This window comes from Idiotropiscis lumnitzeri, chromosome 20, assembly GCF_059441095.1.
Source record: "Idiotropiscis lumnitzeri isolate Australia: NSW breed Sydney's pygmy pipehorse chromosome 20, RoL_Ilum_1.0, whole genome shotgun sequence".
Taxonomy (NCBI): domain Eukaryota; kingdom Metazoa; phylum Chordata; class Actinopteri; order Syngnathiformes; family Syngnathidae; genus Idiotropiscis; species Idiotropiscis lumnitzeri.
This window is the reverse complement of record NC_142410.1, coordinates 1612376-1637898: the sequence shown is the minus strand read 5'-3', so window position 1 is coordinate 1637898 and position 25523 is coordinate 1612376. Positions and strand designations below refer to the sequence as shown.

Sequence of the window (25523 nt, the reverse complement as noted above, 5' to 3'; positions counted from 1 at the left end):
AACAGAAAATAATTGAGAAGCACTTCTGAAAAGTTACGAGGTTAGCATAGTGGAGTTAGGAGGAGCAAAATGCAGGGAAGCTGGAATGTAATGATGGAGTGCTCTCAAAAACAAAGCATTTCATACTTGTGGAAACAAAATACTTGATTAATAAAAATCTAAGATTCTACATAAACATCCAACACCTGCCTTGCTAACAAAACAAAAGCAACAGACACAATGAACCAACAAGGACTGAAATAAACTAAAGAATAACAAAAAAACAATTATTTTGTGAAACTGGCTTCATATGTGGTATAGTTTTTACTCTTTTCGCAAGCTTACGTGTTCAATATTAGCATTGACAATTAGCATCTTGACATGCGCTAACTGCAAAGTTTTTTTTTTCTTTCATCTGAGCAGCCCAGTGGTTGGGGCTCATTGCTTTAAGTAGTATACAACCATTAATTTGACACTTTTACTTGTGTAGAAAGCTTAAGTTGATACTTCAACTTCTGCAGAAGTCTTCAAAACCCCATTTGTACTTCTTGAGTAATCAATGCGACAACTTTTGACACCTCTGATAAGCGGGGTAGAGAAAAGATTAATAATAACAACAATAGTCAGCTGAAATGTATGTGCAGATATCACAAACATGTTGACTGAGGCTCAGAGAAGGGGTAGGTTGTAGGAGCATTGTAACATTAAGAATGAGCCCTTATTTTGATTCATTAATAAGCATAATCTTTTAGAGTGCCTCTTCAAAGGAGTAGTCATATCACAAGCTAGAAGGGGTTGCTAATTACCTACATTCTTGATTCTGCTGGGTCTAAGCATTTGTATACACAAATCAGCTCAGCTCTGCTGTAACTATTCCAACCACACTGACAGGAGGGAGGATTTACATAGCCTAACGTGGAGTCTTTTCCCCCACTGTGTGCATCCCAAATTTGTGTATGGGAGGGGAGAAGGGAGGGGTTTAATGACAGGGGGAGAGGCGAATGGAAAAAAGGAGAGTGGCGAGAGAGAGAGAGAGAGAGAGAGAGAGAGAGAGAGAGAGAGAGAGAGAGAGAGAGAGAGAGAGAGAGAGAGAGAGAGAGAGAGAGAAAGAGAGAGAGAGAGAGAGCGAAAGCACAGTTGGTTGTAGCTTGACTTAAGGATTTCTCTCTCTGGTGGGGCATTCACATCCCAGAGCTCATGTGGTAAGTGCAGCTGTGCTTTGTACCACCGAAAAAGTGGCTTGAACACAGGGTTTGACAAAGATAGATAGAGTGCATTTATGCCTGGGACAGAAAAGAATCTCTGCTAGAGAGACCAAGTAGCAGGTGAGAAATTCATCAGGAGGGACCACGAAGTACAAGTGACAAACTCTGAACTATTAACTAAACACTTTAAACTACACTGACATGGCAGCAATGGAAGCACTGGAATGCTCAAGTGCTCAGCTCGAGCCACATTCCCTCACTGAGATCTCAGATGACGAAGTCAACGTCCCTCCTTCAGAAGATGAAGATGATGTCCTTGCAGCGGCAAAGAAAGAGTTGTCAGCCATGGAAACAGAAGGAGAAGCCGCTGAAGACAAAGATGAATCAGGCAAGTCGGACCACCAGGTGAATGGAGTGCTGGTTCTCTCTTTGCTTGATAAAATCATCGGTGCCGTCGACCAAATCCAGCAGACCCAAAGTGGGCTGGAGTCCAGGCAGCAGGAGATGGAGCGCTCAGTGACCACCATCCAAGGTGAGCTCACCAAGCTGACCAAGAACCACAGCACCACATCCAACAGCGTTAACAAGATGATGGAGAAAGTGCGTAAGGTGAGCGTCAACGTCAAGACTGTGAGAGCCAACTTGGAGAAGCAAGGTGGACAAATCAAGAAGCTGGAGACCAATGAGGCCGAGCTGCTGAAGAGACGCAACTTTAAAGTCATGATCTACCAGGTAGGTGAGCCTTAATTTCCATGGAGTGCGTGTCTCAGTTTGATTGTAAGAAGCTATAATGTTGCTTGAATGGGCGTGGCCATGAACAAAACTTGATATTGGAACCCTTCAATATCTAATGAAAGTAAAAACCTAATGCAGTATAGCTTTTCAAATTCAGACAAAATAAATTGTTTCATTTGCATGCTAATTGTATGACTATAAATAACAGTTGTGAATATCTTGGAAGTCAATTTACTCAAGAGGCAGGCGGCTTACAAGGGTGTGGCTAAAGTTGATCATACTGACAAGTGTTCAAGTGCTCAAGTGATGGATGGTGCTGTTTTGCATCATATAACCTGAAAATTGCAAAAAATCACATAAAATTGGCATCCATTGAATTGCATTGGCAAAAAGTACTAATTACTGCTAAAATACAGGGTTTTTTTTAACCCCAAAAAGTCATGAAAAAAACACTGTTAAACCTTAACATAGAAACAAGTCCCCCCCATATTTTTTAAATGTTAAATATTATTAAATATTTAAAAAAATGTGAATAGGTGAGTATGCGGGTGAACTGAAAGTAAGTGAGGGTCCACCGTCTAAATATATTAAAATTATAAAGAGAAGTACTGTACTTGCAACAGGTCAACAACTCATTCTCAACTCTTTCACTCATAACACAGCGAACAACATGAGAAAAGTATTCTATTCTATAACTAATGAAAGCACCTACAACAATACAAAACAACACAGCATTTACACAAAAAAATTTGAATATGATGCATACTCTAATTCTATCAATGTACAAAATTTTTTCTCATGTACTTGTATTTGGTTTTTGAGCTCAAATGTTCCTTTACACCACCCTTGCCCCACCCCTCGTGTACATTGGTTCAGCACTTGGAATCCACTCCAGGTGCCTTCCAGATATTTTCCTTCCATAGCACATGATGGATAGACCTGAAGAATACAAGCCTTCACATGTGAGAATGCTCACCGGTTGTCAAAGTCATACGTAATCCGTTTGCGGTTAGGAAGTCAATTCTCCCCCACTATTCCCCCATTTTCTAACAAAAGCTGGAAAATTACACATATGCTGTTCAAGTTGCATTTGGAGTTTGTGTGTGTAGAGAAAAAGAGGAAGGCAAATACAGCAATCTAACTCTATTTGAAGATTTTTTCTTTTTTTTTTTTTTGCTTTGAAGGGAGTTCAGGGGAGCCCGAATTTCTTTTTGTAGCCTGTGAGGCAGCAGTGTGATGTGTAATGGCTTGCAGCTTTTTGCACAGAGGCGCAAGAACATTCAGAGTTTCCACCCTTGACTCAGACATCATGTCTTGGACCAACCTCCCTCACTGTTTCTTTCATTCTCTATGCAGCTGCTCAAATGAGAGCCTCATTTGAGGCAGACCAGACTAACTACAAATATATAAAGGACATATATTTGCCAAATGTACTGGAGTCTGTCTTCCTTGTCAAGCACAAAAATTATTCACAAAGCTAAAGTGAATGTTCAAATTTCTAATCACATCAAATCAAGTGAAACATATATAAAAAAGTTTAAGACTGTGGCCATTTATGCTTAGGTTTTAACAAAATCTTCGCATGTGGCTGCCAGCAATGTCATAACTTTTGATTCATTCTCTTCAAAGAGACAGGGGGAAAAATCAGGAGAATGTTCTTTTGAAATCCTACTGAATTCCAAAAAGACTCCAACAATACCAAACAAATTAAGTACTGTACATGTAACACAAATCAAGACCAACTCATTCTCAACTTTTTCAATCATACTACAAACAAATGAAGCTCAAATGGTGGAATGAAGAAACTTCCAAACTACTTCTTTTCTATTTGACTCTTTCCAACAAAACTGCTGTTGTGCCCGGAAAACATGATTTTGCAAAACAGACGACTGAGAGTGATGTTTGGACAATTTTTTGGGAATTGCCTCTGACAAAGTTTTGCAACAACCAAATGGGCGGGTTCTTCTTCTAAATTACTACCCCTAAAGTCACAACTGTAGTGTGTAGTCAGATGTAATTATGATGCGTCCTGAATGAAAAAAAAACAAAAATTATTGCTTATGTTGCCATGACAACATGGAGCAGGAGGAGGTTGAACGTGGCCAGCGGCTTTGACTTGTGGAAATGCTGCCCAGAATGTGGAAAAGAAAGCCTGAGAAGACAATAAAAGCATTCTTTCTGGGTGAGGTAGCACTTCATTCCCTTTTGTTCATACTTTTGTCAATTAGTGTGCTAATCTGTAGATTTAGTGCAAGTAGCACTGAAAACACAGTGGAAATCATAAAGAAATGGTGATGGCATTTATTTGTTAATGCAGAATAACACAGGTGGGGATACTTAATTTAAAATTTTTAGCTTCCATTTTGAAAATGAAACAATAAATATCAATCCATTTTCTGTACCGCTTCTCCTTACAAGGTTGCAGGGTGTGCTGGAGCCTATCCCAGCTGTCTTGGAGCAGTAGGCGTGGTACACCCTGAACTGTTGCCAGCCAATCGCAATGAAACAATAAATAACTAATGTAAAATACTAAATTATTACAATCCCATTGACAACTAAAGTTGCTGTTCTACGTACAGAAAAGACCCTGATCTGGCACTCTGCATTTAATAAAAACATGCAGCTTCTAAGTGGTGTTTATTGCATGAGATTGCCTGTACATGCAGGGAGGACACAGCATGATAGTAGCTTTGTAGTGAAACTTAAATCAACTTTATTCATATTCAGAGCACTTAAGAATTACCATTGCCGCTTACAAAGTGCTCGATATGGAGTAAAAATCAGTCATACAACAGCAAAGACAGACAAAAACAACAGCAAACCAATACATAAATAACCAAGACATAAAGAATAGCAAACTCCATAAAACAATGCCAAGTCTCATGCTGAGTCAAAAGTCATAGAGTGAAAATGTGTTTTAAGATGAGTTTTAAAAAAATGGACAGAGAGGAGGGTTCTTCTGCAAGTGGAGCTTTTCTTGCAGTTTCTTTTAAATATATTTTGCTCGTGCCGATCTCTTTGCATGGACTTCAGCAAGTCCGTCTGCAGTGAAGATGGTGTGCCTCGGTTGCATTGATTTAATAGGGAATGAGGGGAGCTGCTTCCAATGGCCGGAAAAGAAGCTGCCTGTGTTCGCTCCCACAATGGCGCAAACGCCCCTTTCTACTCTTTCTGTGACCATCTATGCAGTTAACAAAATAAAGAAAACTCTACCTATGTGCACAGTTAGACTGCACTTGCTGTTAGACTTTCACTGAGCACCAAAATGTGTCTCCATATCTGTTTTTTATTCGAAGCAGTCAATCACTCAGTTGTCACTCGACTGTTTCTTTACACAAGTGAGGTCCTATCAGGGTTTCCTATCTACACCAAGGTAGTTACATTTTCTCAATACCTCCATACAACTCCGAAGGTTAGATTAGAAAAAATTACACATATGCCTTGTATTAGGCATACTGTATTTCTGAAGACATCTCATATCATACAGGTGTGAATTTCAGTCTAGCACTTTCAATCTGAGAAACATCAATTAGCATGATGGTGGCCTGACAAAAAAGAAGCCAAGTAATCCTGCAGTTAATCCTTTTGGATGCTCACTACTGAAAGTTTTTTTTCCGATTGTTGGGTCTTTTTTTTTTCCAGAAAATCACCCTTGTCCTGCATTCCTGTTGAATGCCGATGTGTCTTGGGGATCAAGCATGCACCTTAACCCCAAATATAGCAATGTGCAAGACTGACACTCTCCAATGGAGATAGATAAAATGAGATAAGCCGAGAGAACAATAAAGTGCACTGCAAGAATTTGTGACCCGAGGCTTCCCCTCACTTCACGGTGATGGGTCAAAATGCTGAACTGCGGGAGGTCAATGTAAAGGTGCTAAAGGAATCCATCCCCACTGTGAGGACACTTGGGTGTGTTCCTATGAGGAGCAAGAGACCATATTTAGGCAGCTGATTCATTGCACAAGCAGCCATTGTTCTCTGCATGTGCAAACCTCCTGCCTACTCATCTTCATGTGGAACAAGTTCAGTTCCAGCACTGTTTCCCCTCCCCATTCCTCCCTCTCTGCATTCCCCCCACCCATGTGGATAACTCACTCCACATCTTTTCCTCCTCAAGCAGCCACGCCCTAGCCCGCCCAACCCACCATCCCATCGTCTTAATTCCTGCTCCTCCCCTCACATTTGATCTCTTGCTTTTTCTTGACTTGTTTTGTTCACTCACTTGCCATTGTGTACTGACACAATCATAAATAGTGCTACACGCTGTTGTTCAAGATCATAATCCTCATATTTTCTCATATCCTCGCTCCACTTATCCTGATCAGGGGTCTGGTTGAGCCTATCCCTAGTGATGACCCTGGACTGGTTGGTCACAGGGATGTAATAAAAAGAAAGGGCTTGAAGTGGGAATTGAGCGCACGTCAGCTGTATAAAAGTCAGCCAATTCACAACCAGCGCATCTGTAAAAAAAAAGCATTTTTTCTTGCCACCGTATAGTCAAAGATTCACAAACCCCAGGTAATAGTTAATAAAAATGATTAAATTGTGATGTAGAAATACTATACCCGATATAAAAACGTCCTAGCATTTTAGCATTTATGGTACTTGTTATTTAAATGACTTTAAACTGACCTAAAGAAATAAAAAATAAATTCAGAAACATTTAATATATTAAGACAAGGGGAAGATGAAGAGAAAAGACAGTGTACAAATCCCTGTGTTTACAGTCAACATATCTTGTTTTTTAAAAACTAACAAATTTAACTTATCTCACACTATGCGTACGTCAATAATCATGCCCAAAGATGTACATTTATATGTATTATTATTGTTATCATTATTATTATTATTAATATTAATAATAATAATATTATCATTATGTTGGAGCTTTTTGTAGGCGTAAAAAGCAGGATTAAAGAGGTTTTGACCATTTCTGCTTTGTCTTCTTTGAATTTAGTGTTAAACATTGCCGTGAGCCGTCACTTAGTGGCCACAGTTGAATTACCTGCAATCATAAATAAAGCAAAATGAATTATAGGTGGACCATAACGAAACTGCCAAATAGCGGAACCCCTAACCTGTAATCTGTGACAGAGGAGGGTGAAATAGTCGTTTAACTTAAGATAAAACTAATGTACATTGTAGGGCTGGGCGATATGACCTTAAATCAATATCGCGATAATTTGGGTAATTTTACCTCGATAATGATAAATGCACGATAAATTCCCCCTGAGGACCAAAATCAAAATAAATGCAGGAAATGCATATTAACTGCTTTTTTTTATTGACCAACTGGTACACATTACTTTCAATGACAAATAGAAGTACAAAAATCATTTGAATAAACATTCAAAATAGCATGCTTTGCATGACTTGAACAATGTCACAAAGAACAGGAGAAAAAGGGTACCTCTCACAAAATATTTTTATGTAAATATATTGTGCCGAGATGCTGTAATGCCATTTGCAAAGGCCTAGATTTGTGTAAAGGTATCTTGTAAACAATATAAATAATGCCATGTGCAAAGACGCTAGTCACCTGTAAACAAAATGCTAAATAAAATGAAAAAAATGTCAATGGAATGCCAATGCCAAATAAACGCGTGTGCTTCATCAGGAAAATGTGCCGTCTCGAGTACTCCGGTGCGCAGTCGCCACTTGTCGTCTTTGTAATGCACATTCAGGCTCAAACAGGGATCCATGTTGCGACTCGACCACAAGTCGGATGTGGATGGAAAATGCTTGACATGTCTAAGCTCCCGTCCCGATGTTGTCCATATCGGGAAGTGCTGTTTGCGGCAAATATTTTCGTACCTCTTGTCGGCTACGTTCAGAGGCGTTTAAATCCTGTGCGCTCCACTGTAACTAGAGGAGCTCTATCTTTAGCTATGTGCTTGGCTATCGCCTCCACCACTGAGACGTTCTCTCGTATGGTGTCGCCTCCGTTAGTGGGCTGTTGTCACTTGTCCAACCTTGCTTCTCACTTTGAACTTTTAGCACAAGCTCCAAGTCAACAGCATGGTTGTGTTGTGGGTGGTGAAAAAGAAAAGGTTGGACGCGCTGTTTCAGGTGCTTACGACGCACTTTGTAGTTCATGTTCTTTTGCTCAAACGTCGTCTTTGTCAGGGTCGGGGGTTGACGAGGAGGGGGAGGACCCAAAATGCGAGGAAGCAGGAAAAGGTGTATCTTAAAGGAATTTACTAAGGAACCAAAATAATGACAAACAACGTGGCAGGGTGCAAAATAACAAAGGCAAACTTAACGTGGCTAAACCGGATCAAAAGAGTGAGGAACAAGGACAGGGACAAATGCTAGGGGGCGAGAGCGGGGGCGAGAACAAGAGCATGAACGAGATCAGAGAGCGGTCGTGACAGTCCGTAACGGAGCAATGCACCAACAATGAGTTGCTGGAGTGAGGTGTTCGTATAGTCCAGTAATTAGGGGAGCAGATGGGCATCAGGTGTGTGAGGCTAACGGGGAACAGGTGCGTGGCTGGTGGGGAACGAGTGCTGAAGGGAACGCCCCACTCAGCTGACAAAATAAACAGAATGAAGATATGGCAGGAAGGTGAAGAAGAATAATAACAAAAACACTGACATGACCGACACGGGTCATGACAGTCTTTATGGAACCCAAAACATTTCCAAACGACAGATGTCCAATTTCTTTTCGGGACAAGCGCGACAGGAACAATTTCAACTAACGTTACTTCGTCTGCAGCCGTGTCAGCCGCTTCAGGATTTGAATCGCCAGCTACGAACGGGTCTTCTGTTTACATTCTTCTACAGCGCATGAGTCACGTGACTGCATGCGCTGGAGCCGTCTTAAAGAGGCATGAACATCGCCGCAGACAGAAAAGACTTTTCTTTTTCTTTCTTTTTTTAGACACCGAATTTACCGACATTGGCAAAATGATGTTGGTCATTCTAATACATTTCGGTAACGGTAAATCTTCGGTTTATCGCCCAGCCCTAGTACATTGTACAAGTGGTACATCAATAGAAAAGCGCTAAAGTGACAAACGATAATACGGAAGCCTAGCTATAAATTTGCATTTGTCACGATCCATAGAACTTTGAACCCCAAAGGAGAGCCAGACCACAAACGTGAACAAATACAGAAACTTTATTCAAACAAGAGACATAAACATGAGCACGAAATAAATGCAAACTAATCAAAACAATAAGTACATCATCATAAGGCTAACACAGAAACAAAACTAACGCAAGTGGATGGGTGCAGCACAGTGGAAGTTAGGCGCCGGTACACGTAACAAAAAATCACTAACGGAAATGAATGTAATGGAACTACACCCAATTGGGAGAAAGACAGGTGACTAAAAACAAAACAAAAATAAGTCTTAACTACACAAAAGAGGACAACCAAAAGTAACAAAGACAGGAAATACCAGAACCAGAATTTTCCTACGTGAAAATAGGCTATGCAGCGGATTACAGAAGCACACGATAACTAAGGAACCAGGCAAGGAGCAACCAAGCAGGTGTGTACTGGAGGTTCCGCCCATCCACCAGGCCCAGTGACTGGGGAAAAACAAAGGTTCATCACTGAACATGACACCATTATAGAAGAACGTAACCAGCTATGCAAGATAAATTGAGAAAACATTAACTGGAAATGGACCTTTACAGGCTCCCGAAAAAGTAACTTATTTTATTTTTTTTTATTTACCATAGTACCATAGTGTCCCACTTGCTCCTTAGTGTACATAAAATCTGAAAGCTTTGTAAAAAGTACACAGAGCGCTATTCTACACTGGAAAGAACACACAGCCTGGGAGTCATAATACAAAGTGCATCTTGTGCACCCACCTCCTCGTTCTCAGGTTGACCCAAGCCCAAATATGGACATCATAGTCTCAAAAGCTCTGGGCTAACTTTACAAGCCAGATTGTGTGAAATGTTCTTTCAACAGGGACCAGAACCCCCCCACTTCCCGGAGCGTTTGTTCCAAGGTTCGTTAGGTACAAAAGTGTGTGACAGCTTGGTGTCAAAATCAAGTATGAGAGCAAATTTGAGAAAGAGGGTGAGAGGATAAAGACTCAGAGTATGGCGACAACGTAAGAGACAGATGTCTAAAAATAGCGCCTATCACATACTTGTTTGTGAGAAGGAAAGAGCTGTTGGGACTGTGTTCCTGTTTGGTCATGAAGATCTGATGCAGGGCCTCAAGAACTTGTGTTGACATTTACGCCACAACATAGGATTGTTTATATAAAATACTTCCTGAGTCTAATAAAAATGTTTAATTATAATTACTGACTTACGATATATACTTTTGAAACAAAATGAATTGAACTGAAAGTCAAGATTTCCAAGTAATTCTAGACTTTGTCTTGTAAAAACTGCTACTGATCAACACTGTTACACAACTTACACTGTGTCCCGCTGGTGTGACACTCATGTGATGGCAATGCAAGGCAGATCAAAGTAAATTTTACGCACTATACCATGACTTGATAGACTTAACATTGTGAGAATGTAGAATTAGTTCACCATATTCGGGTGGTGTCACTCATATGTTTTGTTGTTCTTTTGGCGTGCAATGGCCCATAAATGTAAACAAAGATTGTCAACAGCCTGGACTACGATTGTCTTGTGAATTGAAATTGTGTTTGAAACAAACTGCTTTTTCATCTCTTGACTTTTTCACACAAGTCAGATGAAGATGACTCATATCCCTAAGATGTGGTTACACAGAAATATAATCACATTTTGTCTTCTCATATGATTCCATTGTTCATGTGATTTGGATTATAAATCCTCAGAAAGGCTTGCTATTATACAGAGTCAAAAAGGTGTTGAGATAACGCACACTACCGTCGAGTCAAATATTTGTTTGAGTATTACGATGGAAATAATTTGTGTTTTGCGAGTTCAAAGACAGGCCTTTATAAATAATTGTCCCCACTGCTTCTCAAAGGAGACTCCCATTGAAACACCAAAAAGTCAGATGACTGTGATCTTGTGAGGACAAACTGGTGTCCGTATTGTTGGAAACATTTGAGAGAATTTCACAGTCTGACTTAGACTGCTGATTGTGTCTTTGAGTGATTGAGTATATTCCTTATTTCAAAACTTGGTTCGCATGAGTGTCTGTGCCTCATTTTTTAATATTATTTGATATTTGCTCCTCCTGAGCCCAATTTTCTAGTTTAATCTTTATTGGACACGTATGTCATGTCATCACTTTGTGTATTGTGCTCAGGTCTGATCCAATCCAGTTTTATGTTTGGATGTTGCCTTGTTACAAAGTCAGTTTATTTATTTGTTTAAACTTTACTGGTTGCGAGAGTTTGGGTACAGTACGTGTTGTTAATCCATGCAGGTGCCCAATGTGTTAATTATCCCTAAACTCTTGTAAAATTTACTTGATGTCAGAGTGAAAAAACGTTACTAGATTTTTTTCAAGTAAATATCACTCCCCATTTTGACAGTGCATGTTGGTTTTCCAGCACAATGGAATAACACCAATCTCCCCCAAAAAAAGCTCTTACCCTCGATTTCGAGAAAAAAGCTTGGGGCTTTTTACAAAAGAAGTTTTTATTTTTAGAATTTACTACATTTTCTTCATTTATTTGTGGAACATTGCATTTGGATTTTGAAGCCCGAAAACATATTTGAGCATGGTCGTGAAGAGTTGCAAAAGACACTTGCAATCTTGCTCCATCTGGTCCCATCTCCTCTACCACTTCATGCTCCCTTCCCCAAACCGTTTAAGAGTCCCTCTATAGTTATGACGTCTCTCAGGTGTGAACCACTGTCATGCTCTTCCTTCCCAGGCTGATGCGGCCTACTACCACGACTGACACAGACATGACTTCATTATTTTGGTCCTATGCAATCATAAAGGCTCAATTTTGGACTAGTGAAAACTTATAGGTCAGGGAGAAAAAAAAACAACTGTAAACAAATGTTATGTCAATGAGCTGCCTAATTCCCTCTAAGTCCATGCTTCTATGAGTGACCTAACATGCTTGCTGTGTTAAAATGTAGGCTATAAACACAAACATCAGTCGAAGAAACCACTTTCTTCTCCAGCTTTTTAACTCTCACCATAAATGCCAAGCATCTCCATTGTTATTGAAAAGACTAACATGAGGTGGCCATGGGAACGGCCACCGTCATGCCACTCTGGGTCCATGTCACTGTTAGTCAAGTGTGAGGAAATGTACATAATATAGGCCAAGTCGGGGACAGAGGATGGCAGCAGGTTGCTTGTCCCGTCAAAATCTGAATGTTGAAGAATACATATGTATATGTATATGTATCGGATATTTTCATGTAATTTGATCAATAATGGCAAAGTAAAAAAAATCAATGATGGTGAAAAAAAATCCTAATTCGTGTCAACTTAGCTTTAAATGGACGAATGTCTCCCATGCTGAAACAGCCACACTTAAAGCCTAAATGTTCGGCATTCATCGGAATGTCACTCTTTATTGACAGGGCATATGGTGGTCGTCCACTTATCCTGAAAGACGCTTCCAAATCTGATTTATTATTATTATTATCACTTCTTGCATAAAGGCAAAGACAAAAGTGCATAAATCAGCTTCATAAAAATGGTGTAAGTTGCACAGTTTGCATGTGTAGCCCTTCAAACTCTGTAGGAACACGCCTAAGTGCACTCTTGTCTTCACACAATCATAATAACAGTAAAGGCGTGCTAAAGTTCCGACATTTTTGCAAATTCATACACATCTCATAAATATCACCATTTATTTTGCTGTCTGCTCTTGTGTGAATGCAAAATGGTTGACTTGTCCAGGAACCTCAGCGCACAGATCCCTCCAGAGTATTGCAACACACACAAATATTAGTTATTGTCCATGCACTATTTCATACATCAAGATATGTTTACATTATTACAAATATATGTATTAATGTGATTGCATTTGCATGTGTGTGCATGCATTTGTTTATATTTGTGTATCTGTATGTACCAACATGAAAGTACATGATCAGAATGCCGCTGAACCAAAGTATGTGGTAAACACAACCTCCAGTGGAAGCTGACAATGGCAAGCTGTGTCTTGCAGGGAAAGCTAAAAGAGTGAACACTCCACAGCTTCCTCACTTAAGCATGTCTGCAACCTTGGAAACGGTTCATGAAATCTTTATTTTGTGTTAGATTCATGGATGCATAAGAACAAAGTTGCCCTGTTTAAGTCTACATGATAAGTGTATTCAAACTGTGTTAGTCTGAGTCAACACACTGGAGTTCAGCACAATCTTTTAGGTAATGGCTGTAAAAATACACCACAAGTGGAGAGGAAATATATCTCCAGCCGTTGGGGTTATCTGGAACTAAAACACACAGAAATATTTGTTATGTTGCCATGGCGGTGATGCTGATCTGTCTCATTCGCACTGATCTAATATGCCGCATTTAGTATTCTTTCCTACAGCGACTGCAAGGTAACCAAAGAGGAATTGGAAAACAAATGCAGGCGTGTAGGGGTAAAAGAATGAAGGGAATTTGTGCAGATGGAAGGAAATGGAAAAAAGAACAGCAGACAGAAATGAAAAAAACTAAACAAAAAAGTAATAATATAAGTGGGTGGAGAAATGGGAGGGGGAGGGAGCATGCTACCATGCTCCAGTGCAACACCAGGCCCAGTGACTCATCCCTTGCTTTCCCCCCGTGGGGAGCTGTGGCATTCCATCACTTTATATAGCAATCTTGCTCTCCCCACATGGTCCCATGTCTTTGATTGAAGGGAACTTCTGGAAAAATGAGAAGAGGAATAGTAAGTTCTCTCCCTAGATCTTTTTTATGTTGCTTGTGACCATCACACGCTTTCCCATGGAACTCTCTTGAGAAATGTGGACAACGCCACGTATGTCCACACACTCAGCAGCCTGCAAAGACAATACACAACTATGTTGTCTTGTGATTATAGTTGAAGTGATCTAAAAAAAGACTGTAAAACCTGTGACAAAAATGTGCCTTTGACCATATAAGCCAGCAAATGGCTCATCACTGTAGTGAGCAAAACCCAATTTCATGAGATGTTAAACTTAAAATCCAAACAAAAATTACAACCTTAAAAACTTAAAAAAACTTGATTTGCTTTTAAGAAACTTGGTCATGTAAGCCTGCAGCTCCATGACCACTTGGCAAACTGTATGTCATTGCATATGAGTTCTGATGTTCCCCAAAAAAAGAAGAGTTGACTGAATGGGTTGATTTAGTTGTCCAGTAGAAAATGGAAATATGGTGTCCCCATTTGCCTCTTGAACTGCATTCAGTTCCTCTTTACATCACCAGTTAAGTCATGACGATCCCGTGTTTTCCTGGATTTACTGGAAAATCCCTCAGCATGTGTGTGCGTGTGTGTGTTTGTACGAGAGTGACTGTTTTTGTGTGTAAGGCGTGTAATGGAATGTGGACAGAACTGATGTTGCTCATGCAGGTATACTACATGCACACACACACTCGCAAAGACATCTGGCTTTGACTTAGCAGCAGGGGAGTTCATGGTAGCTGAAGTTTAAACAGGAAAATAGAAACAGAGAGGGGTGTGTTATGGTGGGATTCCTCTTTGCAGTGCTGATGAGAGGCTGTAGTGTGAGCTCAGAGTTAGAAAGTGTCCATAGAGTGTGCAAACACACATTCACTCACGCACAAGTTGTACACAGAAGTCATCAAATGAATGCTTATTTAGTGATTAGATTTACTCGCATGAAAAAAATATATAAATGTGATCTTTTTTAGAGTAAATATTTTAGTTGATAGTTTAGTTTATTTTTTTTTTATCAACTGGATGCGACTTTTTTTTCCCTTCTTTGCTCCATGGATGCCGTTCACTTGAAAAGTGAAGGAAAGGGTGCATGACCACAAGGCCACAGTTGGCAGAAGTAAAAAACACGCCTGGAAATTATTGTTGCAGCTAAGTTCCTGCACTGATTAAATACCACAATGACTCATTGGACTCTGTGCCAACATTGAAAATGTCTATATTGGGACACATAAAATGCATTTATTCCATGTTTACTAAAAAAAAAAAAAAAAAAAAAGTAGTCTCTAACTTGAAACCTAATTCAGGGTGATAATAGTAGGGGCCTTTTTCACTATAGTTAGTTTTTATTTAGTTCTGATTTTTGGTTTTATAATTCAGTTACTGTATTTTCACATATTTTCATACTTTTAATGGGTGTCTTGACTAAGGTTGTCTTATCAGTTTAGATTTTTTTTTTCCCTCAAAAAAGCTTTGTTTTCGTTTAGTTTTTATTAGTTCGACGGCCCGTTTATTCAAGGACGCTTGGGAGGAAAAAAAACTCAAAAATATTTTATTAAAATAATCATTCATAAAACACTTGTTTTAATCTGTGAAAGTCATGTTCTTCTGCTCTAATTGTGAGCACTGGACACATTTGTAGCCGAATAAAAGTAAGCATTCACATGTAGAATAGATGCAATGATAATGTATGGTATCAAACTGCATATAAAAATATTTTCTTGAAAACAATACAATTCATCAGAATATGTAGCCTCAATCTGAAAGGCAGTGTTGTGGGGAGTGGTGGATGGATGCTGTCATCATGCAGACACACCGTGAAAGAGAAATGCTGTGTGGTGCTGATCACATCAACGAGCTGATCTCAGCAACTCACACACAAACTTTGTTGCACACCCACTTTCAAACATCTACCGTGGTTGGCCTTTGGAGAACTCCACTTTTGCTTTACATTAATCATGAAAATCAAACATACCGTTTTACTTTGTTTTGATTCATAATCCAGATGATTTCAAAATATGAATGACAACAGGGCAGCACGGTGGACCAACTGGTTAGCACGATGGCCTCACAGTGAGAGACATCAGCGGTTGTGGGTTCGATCCCGCCTCCGGCCTTCCTGTGTGGAGTTGGCATGTTCTCCCCATGCCTGCGTGGGTTTCCTCCGGGTACTCAGGTTACCTCCCGCATTCCAAAAACTTGCATGGCAGGTCGATTGAACACTCTAAATGAGTGTGAGTGCAGATGGTTGTTTGTCTCTGTGTGCCCTGCGATTGGCTGGCAACCAGTTCAGGGTGTCCCCCGCCTACTGCCTGAAGACAGCTGGGATAGGCTCCAGCACCCCCTGCGACCCTAGTGAGGAGAAGCGGTAAAGATAATGGATGAATGGATGAATGACAACATTGGCACACGGCAATATTTTATGAGTGATTTTGTCATCTGACGCAATTACTCCCATGCAATCATTTCTTGCAAGTTCATAATGATAACAGACACCTTGGAAAATGGAAATTGAGAAAACGAATCAATTGTATCCAATTCAAATTCACAACCTGTGCACACAGAGGGGGAAGAATTAACTCATATAATTAATGTTAAATTAATGCAGTTACTCACCGTGCACAAAAAAAAAAGTCCATAGCCCACTCATTTACGAACCAGACCATGTACTGCACCACTGTATGCACTACAATAGAATAATCTGGCCGGTTATTATTAATTGCAACCACTTGTGCAATAGAAATTAACATAAATTGCTGAAGCCCAGAGCTGTGCGAGGAAAGACCAGCAGGGAAAAAGAGAAGGAAGAGGACTATGTCAGTTTAAATTTATTCAAAAACTTCCTGATGAGGTTCAGGGTTCTAAAAGATTCTGGATTTAAGGTCGCTATGTCATTACCGACTTTGCTTGTACAAGTTGGATACATTGGATAAACTTGACCTTGACAGAGGAATCCTGCCTTTCCTGACCAGTTGCGTTGAAAGGAAAATGGAAAATATTTCATTTGCCAAAATTCTTGCTTCGGTCTTATGAAATGTCAGTGTTTTTTCTTTTATCGCTTCAAACACTGTTGTTAGCAACTGATGTCCATAGGGTCAAAACATGTTTCCACATCAATCTCCAGCCACATGAAAAGAAATTTCCGTGGTGTGAAGCACATGCCTAAAAATGAGCGGCGCTCTAACCTCTAATTGTACATTAAGTCATATGAGTGACCATCATAAAGTTCCACTATTTTGTAAAGGAAAAAGAAACCAATTGTATTCAATGAAATGATCAGAATATAAGGATATAAGGTTCCACTGTCTAAAGAAAACACATCACTATTCCTACATACCCCTGTATGTGATTAAATATGAACCATACAGCTAGCTTAAGCTAATACTTTATATGCAGAGATGGGAAAAAAAACGATTCATGGCATGCTTCGCTCCCTTTTTCATTCAATACATTCATACCAACACAAGTTGAAGCACAATACCTCTCATAACTATTATAATTTTACTAAAGGTGTATTAGTTTGAGTGCAAATCATATTTAGTAATTTTTGCCGGTGATTTGCTAGCACAAAAGAGAACATGCTGTTTTTGCAGCCATGTCAGGACAATCAAATAAACACACACTCACACCACCATTGCATACCTCATTTGTCTATTTTCCATGGCTCAGAGTGCATACCTTCCTGCCTTTGGCACAACAGTTTCATGGAGAACAATGTCCCACTAAATTAGGAGGTTCAGGAAGTTAACACAACATATTGAATGCTTGAACTTTCCCAGATACACTGTCCATGTTTCATGATGTATGTGCATGTATGAGCTTTGAAGGCACATTCATGCAGGTTTGAATCCTTCTCATGTGAACAAACAAGTGAACCACTGTCAGCTGGCAAAATGAGCTCTTCCTGGCACATAAAGTATGACTCATTTAAAGGGGAAGTCAATCCTAAAAAAATGAAAATTTCCATGCGCCGTCACTCGTCTAAACATGGCATTCTAATGAATATTGCATTTGTGGGATATGAGTTAAGCAAAATACGCCTGTTTTTAGCTTTTAGCCAACTCAGGGGGTGGCCATTTTGTCACTTCCTTTCAACTGAAAATAACATCACATTTGCTCAGGGTTCAGGGAATGACCAATCACGGCCCACCTGTTGTCTGAAGCTTCGCCATGATTGGTTGCTATCTGAGCCCTGAGTAAGTGTGATGTAATTTTGAGTTGACAGAAGTGACAAAACGATGGCTAAAATCAGGTGGATTTTACTGCTTAACTCATAGTCCACAAATACAATATCAATTGGAATACTGTGTTTAGACTAGTCAGGGAATATAACACAAATTGCAAAAACAGAAACATTAACTTATTTTTATCCTATTTTATTGTCATTTTGCGTTGTACTGCCACTTGCTATCGACTGAAAATGACATCGCTGTGGCTAAGGTTTCTCGTTACAAACATCACTGCTCATCTGTTTTCTGAGTTTGGTTATGTGATGTTCACAAGCTGAGCTCTGAGGCACTGTGATATCATTTTCAGTCAACAGCAAGTAGTACTAGTACTACACAAAATGCCCACCTCCTGAGGTGTATAAAAACAGGTGGATTTTTCTGCTTGATTCACGAGTGCAAAATTAATTTGAATCCGGTGTTTAGACTACTGGGGTGCATAGAACATATTATCATGAAGAATTTTTTTTTTACTTGACTTATCCTTTAAGAGAAGTTGAGAGTACAGACACAAGCCCACTAAATGTGGTCAAAGTCACGGCAATATAGCACATTGCTAATAAATTGAGGAGAATTGATGAGAGATTTTATGAAAATCAGTATTGGACTTTAACGGTCCACTAAAAATGGTATTTAGATAAATACGTTTTTATATTGTAAGACAATGCTCTCTATTTGTGAGATTATTTATGTTTGATGTCATTTTCCAGTTCTTCTTTCTTCTGGCCTCTAGTTGACAATGCTTACTTACAATTAGAGGTAACAGCACCACATATGCTCTTGGCAACATGAAAAGTCATTTTCATGTCAATAGAGAGCTCTAAAATAATTGTGGCAAGACATCTTGACCCTATGGACAGTGGTTCAAGCAATAAAGAAAACCCACCGACTTTTCATCATGACTGTAGCAATAATTTCAGCAAAGCAAATATTTTCCATTTTCCTTTCAACACAGCTGGTCAGGAAAGCCAGGATTCCTCTGTCAAGGTCAAGTTTACCCAAGACACTGCACTACAATACCTTCATAAAACCGCCATCAAGCCTCAACAGAAAACAATAGAATCGAGATCCCCTAAATGGTGTGCCCCACCTTCTTTCTCCCTTGCCTCCAGCTCTCGTCCTTTGATGCTATCATCTTCCTGCTTAGCAGATTTCCACTTTTCCACTTCTCTGAGGCATCATCCAATTTGTGCTGGGACTTGCTTCATGCGACAGCAGAACAACATCTCTTCCTGTGTCTTTTGTTCTGACTCTGTTGTGTTCCTGTTTTGTTCAACGAGAGGGAAATGCACAATATGCGTAAGTCTCGCCTTTCACGAGTACATCCACCTTCAAGATTTACCATAATGGAAAAAGGAAGTCCTCCAACCCCTGAACCATTTACAAGTCTTTTCCATCCCTTCATTAACAATCTATTGTGCATTGAATTCCAAAGGTGAAGGTTCACACAAGAGGAAAATGCTAGTGGAAAAGTGAGAAAGATGGCTGGTTGATTGATGAGAAGAAAATAAAACAAGAGGGCCTGTGTAATTCTTCATCAGTGAGGTCATTTCTGTAAATTAGGATTAAACTGAAAGTGATGATTTTACAGCGATCAAACCAACGTCAAACAAAGAAAAGCTGTATTTTATCTTATCCAAATGTTCACTGGAGAAAGCAAGCAATCTGTAAAAGGAAATGGAATTATATTTCTTGTTAATGCATCTTGTGAGTTGCTTTTCATATAATGAAGAAAAAAATGCACATCCACAAAAAAAGTGAATATGTCCCGTGTTACACAATAAAAAGGCTAAGACACCGCTTATCCTGTACAGGGTCGCGGGAGGGTGCTGGAACCTATCCCAGCTGACTACGAGCGAAAGGCGCACTACACCCTGAACTGGTCGCGAGCCAGTCACAGGGCAGACATAGACACCGTCACTGAGTGGGAACTGAACCCACGCTGCCCGCACACAACTCGGGCGAGTGTACCACTACACCATCAGCGACTGCACTTCAATATGCCAGACGTCAATCAACAATCAAACTGCTGGAAAGGCTGTTTTAAGCGTCGATGTATATCATGAAAAACTTAGAAAAACACTGCAGGTCCAATTAGCTTTACGTCACCACGTGTTAATGAACCTGGCACCGTCACCCATTATCTGTCTGAACATGTGAATACTGTACAGTATCCTAAAAGAGACAAGTCACGTACTGTATAACTGCAGGCCTTCTTGCAACTTTACAAGTAAGAATCATTGCACAATATGAAACTAATTTGAAACTAATGTGGTGGTTGTAATTCATGGCATTTTCTCCATTGCAAACATTGTTTTACCTTTATCTTGACATGCACGGACAAGCAAGAGGTAATATATTAAATGTAAGATTTGGGGAATGCTATAACTGCAGCGTTCCTTTGGAGATGAAGCTCTTGCACAACACTTTGGCCAAAGGAATGTTTCCAATGCCTCACCTCTGTCAAGGTTAATGTACATTTTCTCTGTAATTTGTCCCTCTGGCATGACAGAGATGAGGAAAACTTGAAGTGTTGTTGCAGTAAGTGAAAGGTCCTGTCATATGTAATGAAGCAACATATCTGTTTAGGCCCGTCTGTAATTCCACCCTTTTTGCACGACTTTGGTAAGTGATTCATGTACTTGTCATTATTTGACAGGGAGCAACACCCCAATAATCAGTCATACATCCATATCACGGGAGTTCAATTACAATTCTTAAAACATAAAGTAGCCGACAAACCCTAATTATAACCCGCAATGTCAGTCAAACCCAAATGTTTTAATGTTTAATAAACATATCTAATTTTAGATTTAAAGCTGCACTTACTTTTTATCATAACGAAACATTATTTGCAGTTTCTGACAGCTATATCAAGTTTCTGTGCCTGTTCTATAGCATTCTCCCTATTGTAAATGATTTCATGAGAATGCACTAAAACCAGCTTCAAACCGCAGATGGATTAACATTACAGATTTTCTTTTTTGGAGAGAATGGTGTAAACGAGAAACACACATGCACACACACATGCGCATGCGCACACAGCCACACACAGGCCCACACTTGCAATTTGGCACTGCATGTCATTTGCAGTGAATATGGAAAATCTTGTCACATTATACAGTACATTAATTACATATTTGTGGCTTATATCAACACTATTCATGTTTTTCTTTTGTGTTTATTCCTTATCGTTGCTATATATTATATCATATATGTATTTTATATACTCCAGTCTAGTCTATTCTATTAGCTTAATAGAATTTGACGTGTAGAAGGTTGATTTTCTTTCTCAGTTTTCTTTTGTTCTACTTCCCCCTATCGATAATAAAAACACTTACTGTAACAGTAAACAAAACGTGAGAACTGGAAAAAATAAATCCCATAACAACTTTAAACGTTACCCCCTGTTCCATATGAATTATTTCTTCAAATGCTTTGGTGAACTATTGTGCTGGAGTCAAAAGAATATGTGGTACTCAAAGTTTTGCGTAAAAGAAAAAAAGGTCTTTAATTGAACTGGAAATATATACCACAAGAATGATTCACGTACAACGAGTGGTCACAGGCATTTAAACATTGTTGATGAATCATATACTATCCATCATCAGATCTTAAACCTCTAAATTTGGTACAGTTAATTGCATTCATATTTATTAATTCATTTTCTCATCTCCACAGGATGAAGTCAAAGTTCCCTCAAAACTCAACGTTTCTAAGTCCATGCGGGTCTCTGAGTCTGTATCAGGAAGCAGAGGAGGAAGTGTGCTCGAGCTCAAGGAAGCTACGGAGGAGCCTGGTGAGGAGGCGGAAGAGGGAGAGAAAGAAAACAAACCCACTATAGAGCTTTCCTCAGATGAGGAGGGCGTGGAGATCGAGGACGTCCTTTACGAGACCCGTGCAGAACGTATCAAGCGCAGCAGCCTGCAGCGTGTGCAAACCCTGAAGACCGTATTCTCCAAGGAGAAGATGGATAAGACTAAGGCAAAGACCAAGGAGAACCTGGAGAAGGCCAAGCAGAATCTGGAGAAGAGAAAGCAGAAGACAAAAGCAAATCTGGAGAAGACCACGCAGAAAACCAAGGCGAACATCGAGAATACAAAGCATAAGGCTAAAGAGAACCTGGAGAAGACCCGGCACAACATTGAGAAGAAGATGGGAAAGCTTGGAACACGCATGAGCGTCAATCCAGAACGCAAGCAGAAGCTCCAGACATCCCGCGACAAGATGCAGAAAGCCTTCACGCCGGACCACGTAGTTTACGCTCGTTCTAAGACTGCCGTGTACAAGGTGCCCCCTTTCACCTTCCATGTGAAGAAAGTCCGTGATGGCCCCGTTGAGGTCACCCAAGGCACTGAGATGGTGGAGGTCTCCCAGAACGCAGAGCCCTTCAACGAAGTGGATGAAGAGATCGACGGAGAGGGCGTGGAGGTCGAGATGGAGATGATGAATCGTGGTGGAGGAGATGATGAAGACGAAGACGAAGAGGAGGAAAGCCATGATTTCCTCGAGGACAACGAGGATAAAGACAGAGACAGCGATTAGATAAAGAACAAGAAATTTGCCTAAGTCTTTTACACCAACCTTGAGGTTATTTTTTAAAAACTCAATAGTGTAGGGCTTGAACAGATTTGTTTTATTTCCCTTCAATTTGATTCTATTACTGTTATATTTCCTTTTGTTCATTCAAGACATCACAGCAGACCTCCATGCCTAGTTAAACCAGGAGAGTTGGCAAATATCAATGATTCAGAGTAAATTATTCGAAAACTACCCCCTATCAGGGTTTGACAGACACCTTTTACAGCATTATTTTTAGCTGCACATGGTCAGAATACTCAACAGAAAACTTGATGCTCATAAACTTCCCTTAACAGATGCTTTGAGCTAATTCGCCTAACATTTTGTCAATACTTTTAGCTGTTTTACGTTACTTTTTGTACCTGCTCATAATTTGGCAAAACAGCAGGTCAAATAGATAAAAACCTGACTTCATTCTATAAAGTTGGAAGAAAAATGGGGTCTAAAAGGGACCAACCCCACTTTGTTGGTATATATTTAATCTCAAAAGTTGGCTCAAGTCACACAAAACAATGCAATTTGCGGGGGTTGGATCAAATAACGCACAAAACAACCAAATTTTGGGGATTGTTTTTATCATTATTAACTTGATCCAACTTTTGGGGATTAAAAAAAAGGATTTTTAGGTTAAATAAATGACCCAAAAGTTCGGTCATTCACTTTGATCCATTTATGGTTATTTCTGCCAAAGCTATTTTTAGAGTGCTGATTCGAGTAAAGCATTTGTGTAGGAAGTACTGGGCAGCAAAAAATATATATAATACTAATAGAAGGCTCCATGGTCACAATCCTTCTAAAAATGAATGCCTTTATAGCATTGGTTTCCTTGCCTTCCCTTCTCAAACAGCTCTCATCGTTTATTCTCTTCAAGCCTTGCTTGGGATCACATTTAAGAGTTTCTGTTGCAGTATAGACAACTATGAAGCCTCCAAAGCAGGGGTGTCAAGATCCAGTCCTGGAGGGCCGCTTTCCTGCATGCTTTCCATCTCTACCGACTGCAACCCACCTGATTGAAATGAAGAGCTCATCAGCAAGCTCTGAAGAAGCCTGATAAGTATCCTGCTCATTTGAATCAGGTGTGTTGCCGCCGGGAGAGATGGAAAACATGCAGGACACCGGCCCTCGAGGACTGGAGTTTGACACACCTGCTCCAAAGGTGTCACGAAGAGTATTCTTTCCCTTTCAGAAAGACATATAGTCATTTACATGATGTATGTAAATAAACAGAGTGATATGCAATGCCACAAGCAAACATGATTTGGCTTGTTCAACACAGCAATCTAATTGAACACAAGCTAAAAGCCAAAACAAATGACAAAATGCTGGATTCTGAACTAATGGATCAAACTCAAATTCCTGATTCATTGAATTGGGGTTGCAAATACATTCCCAGAGAGATATTTATGGAGAATCAGAGTAGTAATAGGCAGGGAGCAAATAATACATATTTTGATGAGAATGAGATTTTACCTGGATGTTGAAATATATGTAACAGCCACACTACAACAAAAGGCTAAAATTGAATTATCATCTTGACCATATCAACCTTTCATATTTCATTTTTAAATCAAACATACAAGCACTATCCACAAATATAAGCACTTTTTTTCAAAACCTGTTGGCTCCAGAAGGAACTTGATTTCTGGCGCATTGGGATGAAGATTTGACCCAGCACATTGGATCAAGATTTTGATCCAAGAAGGGGTAAAAACTACACATACTGATGAGTTTAAGCTACCAAGAAATGGCTGACCAGGTTATGAGTATAGCTGCGGTTAATACGATGACTCATTTTATTACCAACAGTGCCTCTGCTGTTAGCAGCAATTCAGTCCATTTTGCCTCAAATCAAAAATCGATTCCCCACAAACAACTAACTGCATTAACTGCCATTCAATTGATTATTTTCCCAGTTTCCTTCCATTTGAGTTCCTGAATATTTAAGACCGGCTTACTCCATGTCTTAGAGGTTTTAAGTTTCACTTATATATTTTTTTAAATCCTCTCTCTCTCCCTCTCTCTCTCTCTCTCTTTTTTTTTTAGAATTAACTGAGATAAGGACCAATATGTTCAACAAGTATCATAACACTCCATAGACTAAGTGTAGACTGAGTAAGAAACGTGCTAGTTAATAAATTGCAAAAGATTGTGTAACGCTGCAGCCCGCAACTGCCCCCTAGGGCTCAATCATTTCATCATGGTTCATTACAGCTTTCCAAGTGTACTTTCAGTCAAATTGTTTTGTATAAGTTCAATAACATCCACATTTGTATGCCTAATGTGTATTCTGTTATTTGATTTGTTCATCACTGCAAAGTGACTTGTGGGGTGTAACTCACTAAGTATTTTAATAATGTATGTTCTGCGATAACTGCTTTCCTTCGGCATGATAAAATAAGTTAATTTGCAAGTGATTTTTCCAGATAACTCAAAAATTGGATCGGGAGGGTGGGGTATAAGCCAACTAGGCCGGTAATACAGTAAATGTGTAAAATATATTACGTGACAAGTTCTACAATACCTTTATTGTCAAAGCTTATTTCTGGCAAAGAAACATGTTTAAATTGTGTTTGTTTGTGTAAATCATTCCAATGCAGTTCAAAATGGGTCACCAATTTGCATAACAGAAAGCATAATGCATGCAGCTGCTGGCACATAGCCTACCATGCATTTAGAAGTTAAATTGTCACGCTTGTAATAAAACATGAAATATTTTAGCTTATTGAATGCACAATTTAGCTCAGTGGTTTAATAATAGGCACTTCAAAGTGAATTAACATTGTTTTAATTGATTATTGTACAATGTTTCATTACTTAACCACTAATGAATTAATAAAAGCAATTTAGTTCAGTGTTGTTTTTGTGGGTGTGCTTTTTTTTATTGTCACACTATTTTTGTGATTTACTAGTCAGGCAATATTGAAAAAAATCTCAATGCAGTGCCAGTGTTTGTGTTGATTCTTGTCTGTCTGTACATCAGCTTGTGTACATCTACATGAGATGAAAAAAGTGGCCCAGGGAGTGTGTCGTTTG

At 39.5% G+C, this 25523-nt stretch overlaps 1 protein-coding gene across 1 annotated transcript; it reads left to right on the top strand.

Annotated features, from left to right (window-relative positions):
- Positions 1–1104: 1104 nt before the first annotated feature.
- Positions 1105–25341, top strand: LOC148317039 (caveolae-associated protein 1-like). Its single transcript, XM_088284850.1, has 2 exons — positions 1105–1916; positions 21591–25341. Exons 1-2 carry the CDS (start codon positions 1386–1388, stop codon positions 22452–22454), a joined length of 1395 nt encoding a protein of 464 aa, XP_088140976.1. The 5' UTR covers positions 1105–1385; the 3' UTR covers positions 22455–25341.
- The last annotated feature ends 182 nt before the right edge of the window (positions 25342–25523 follow it).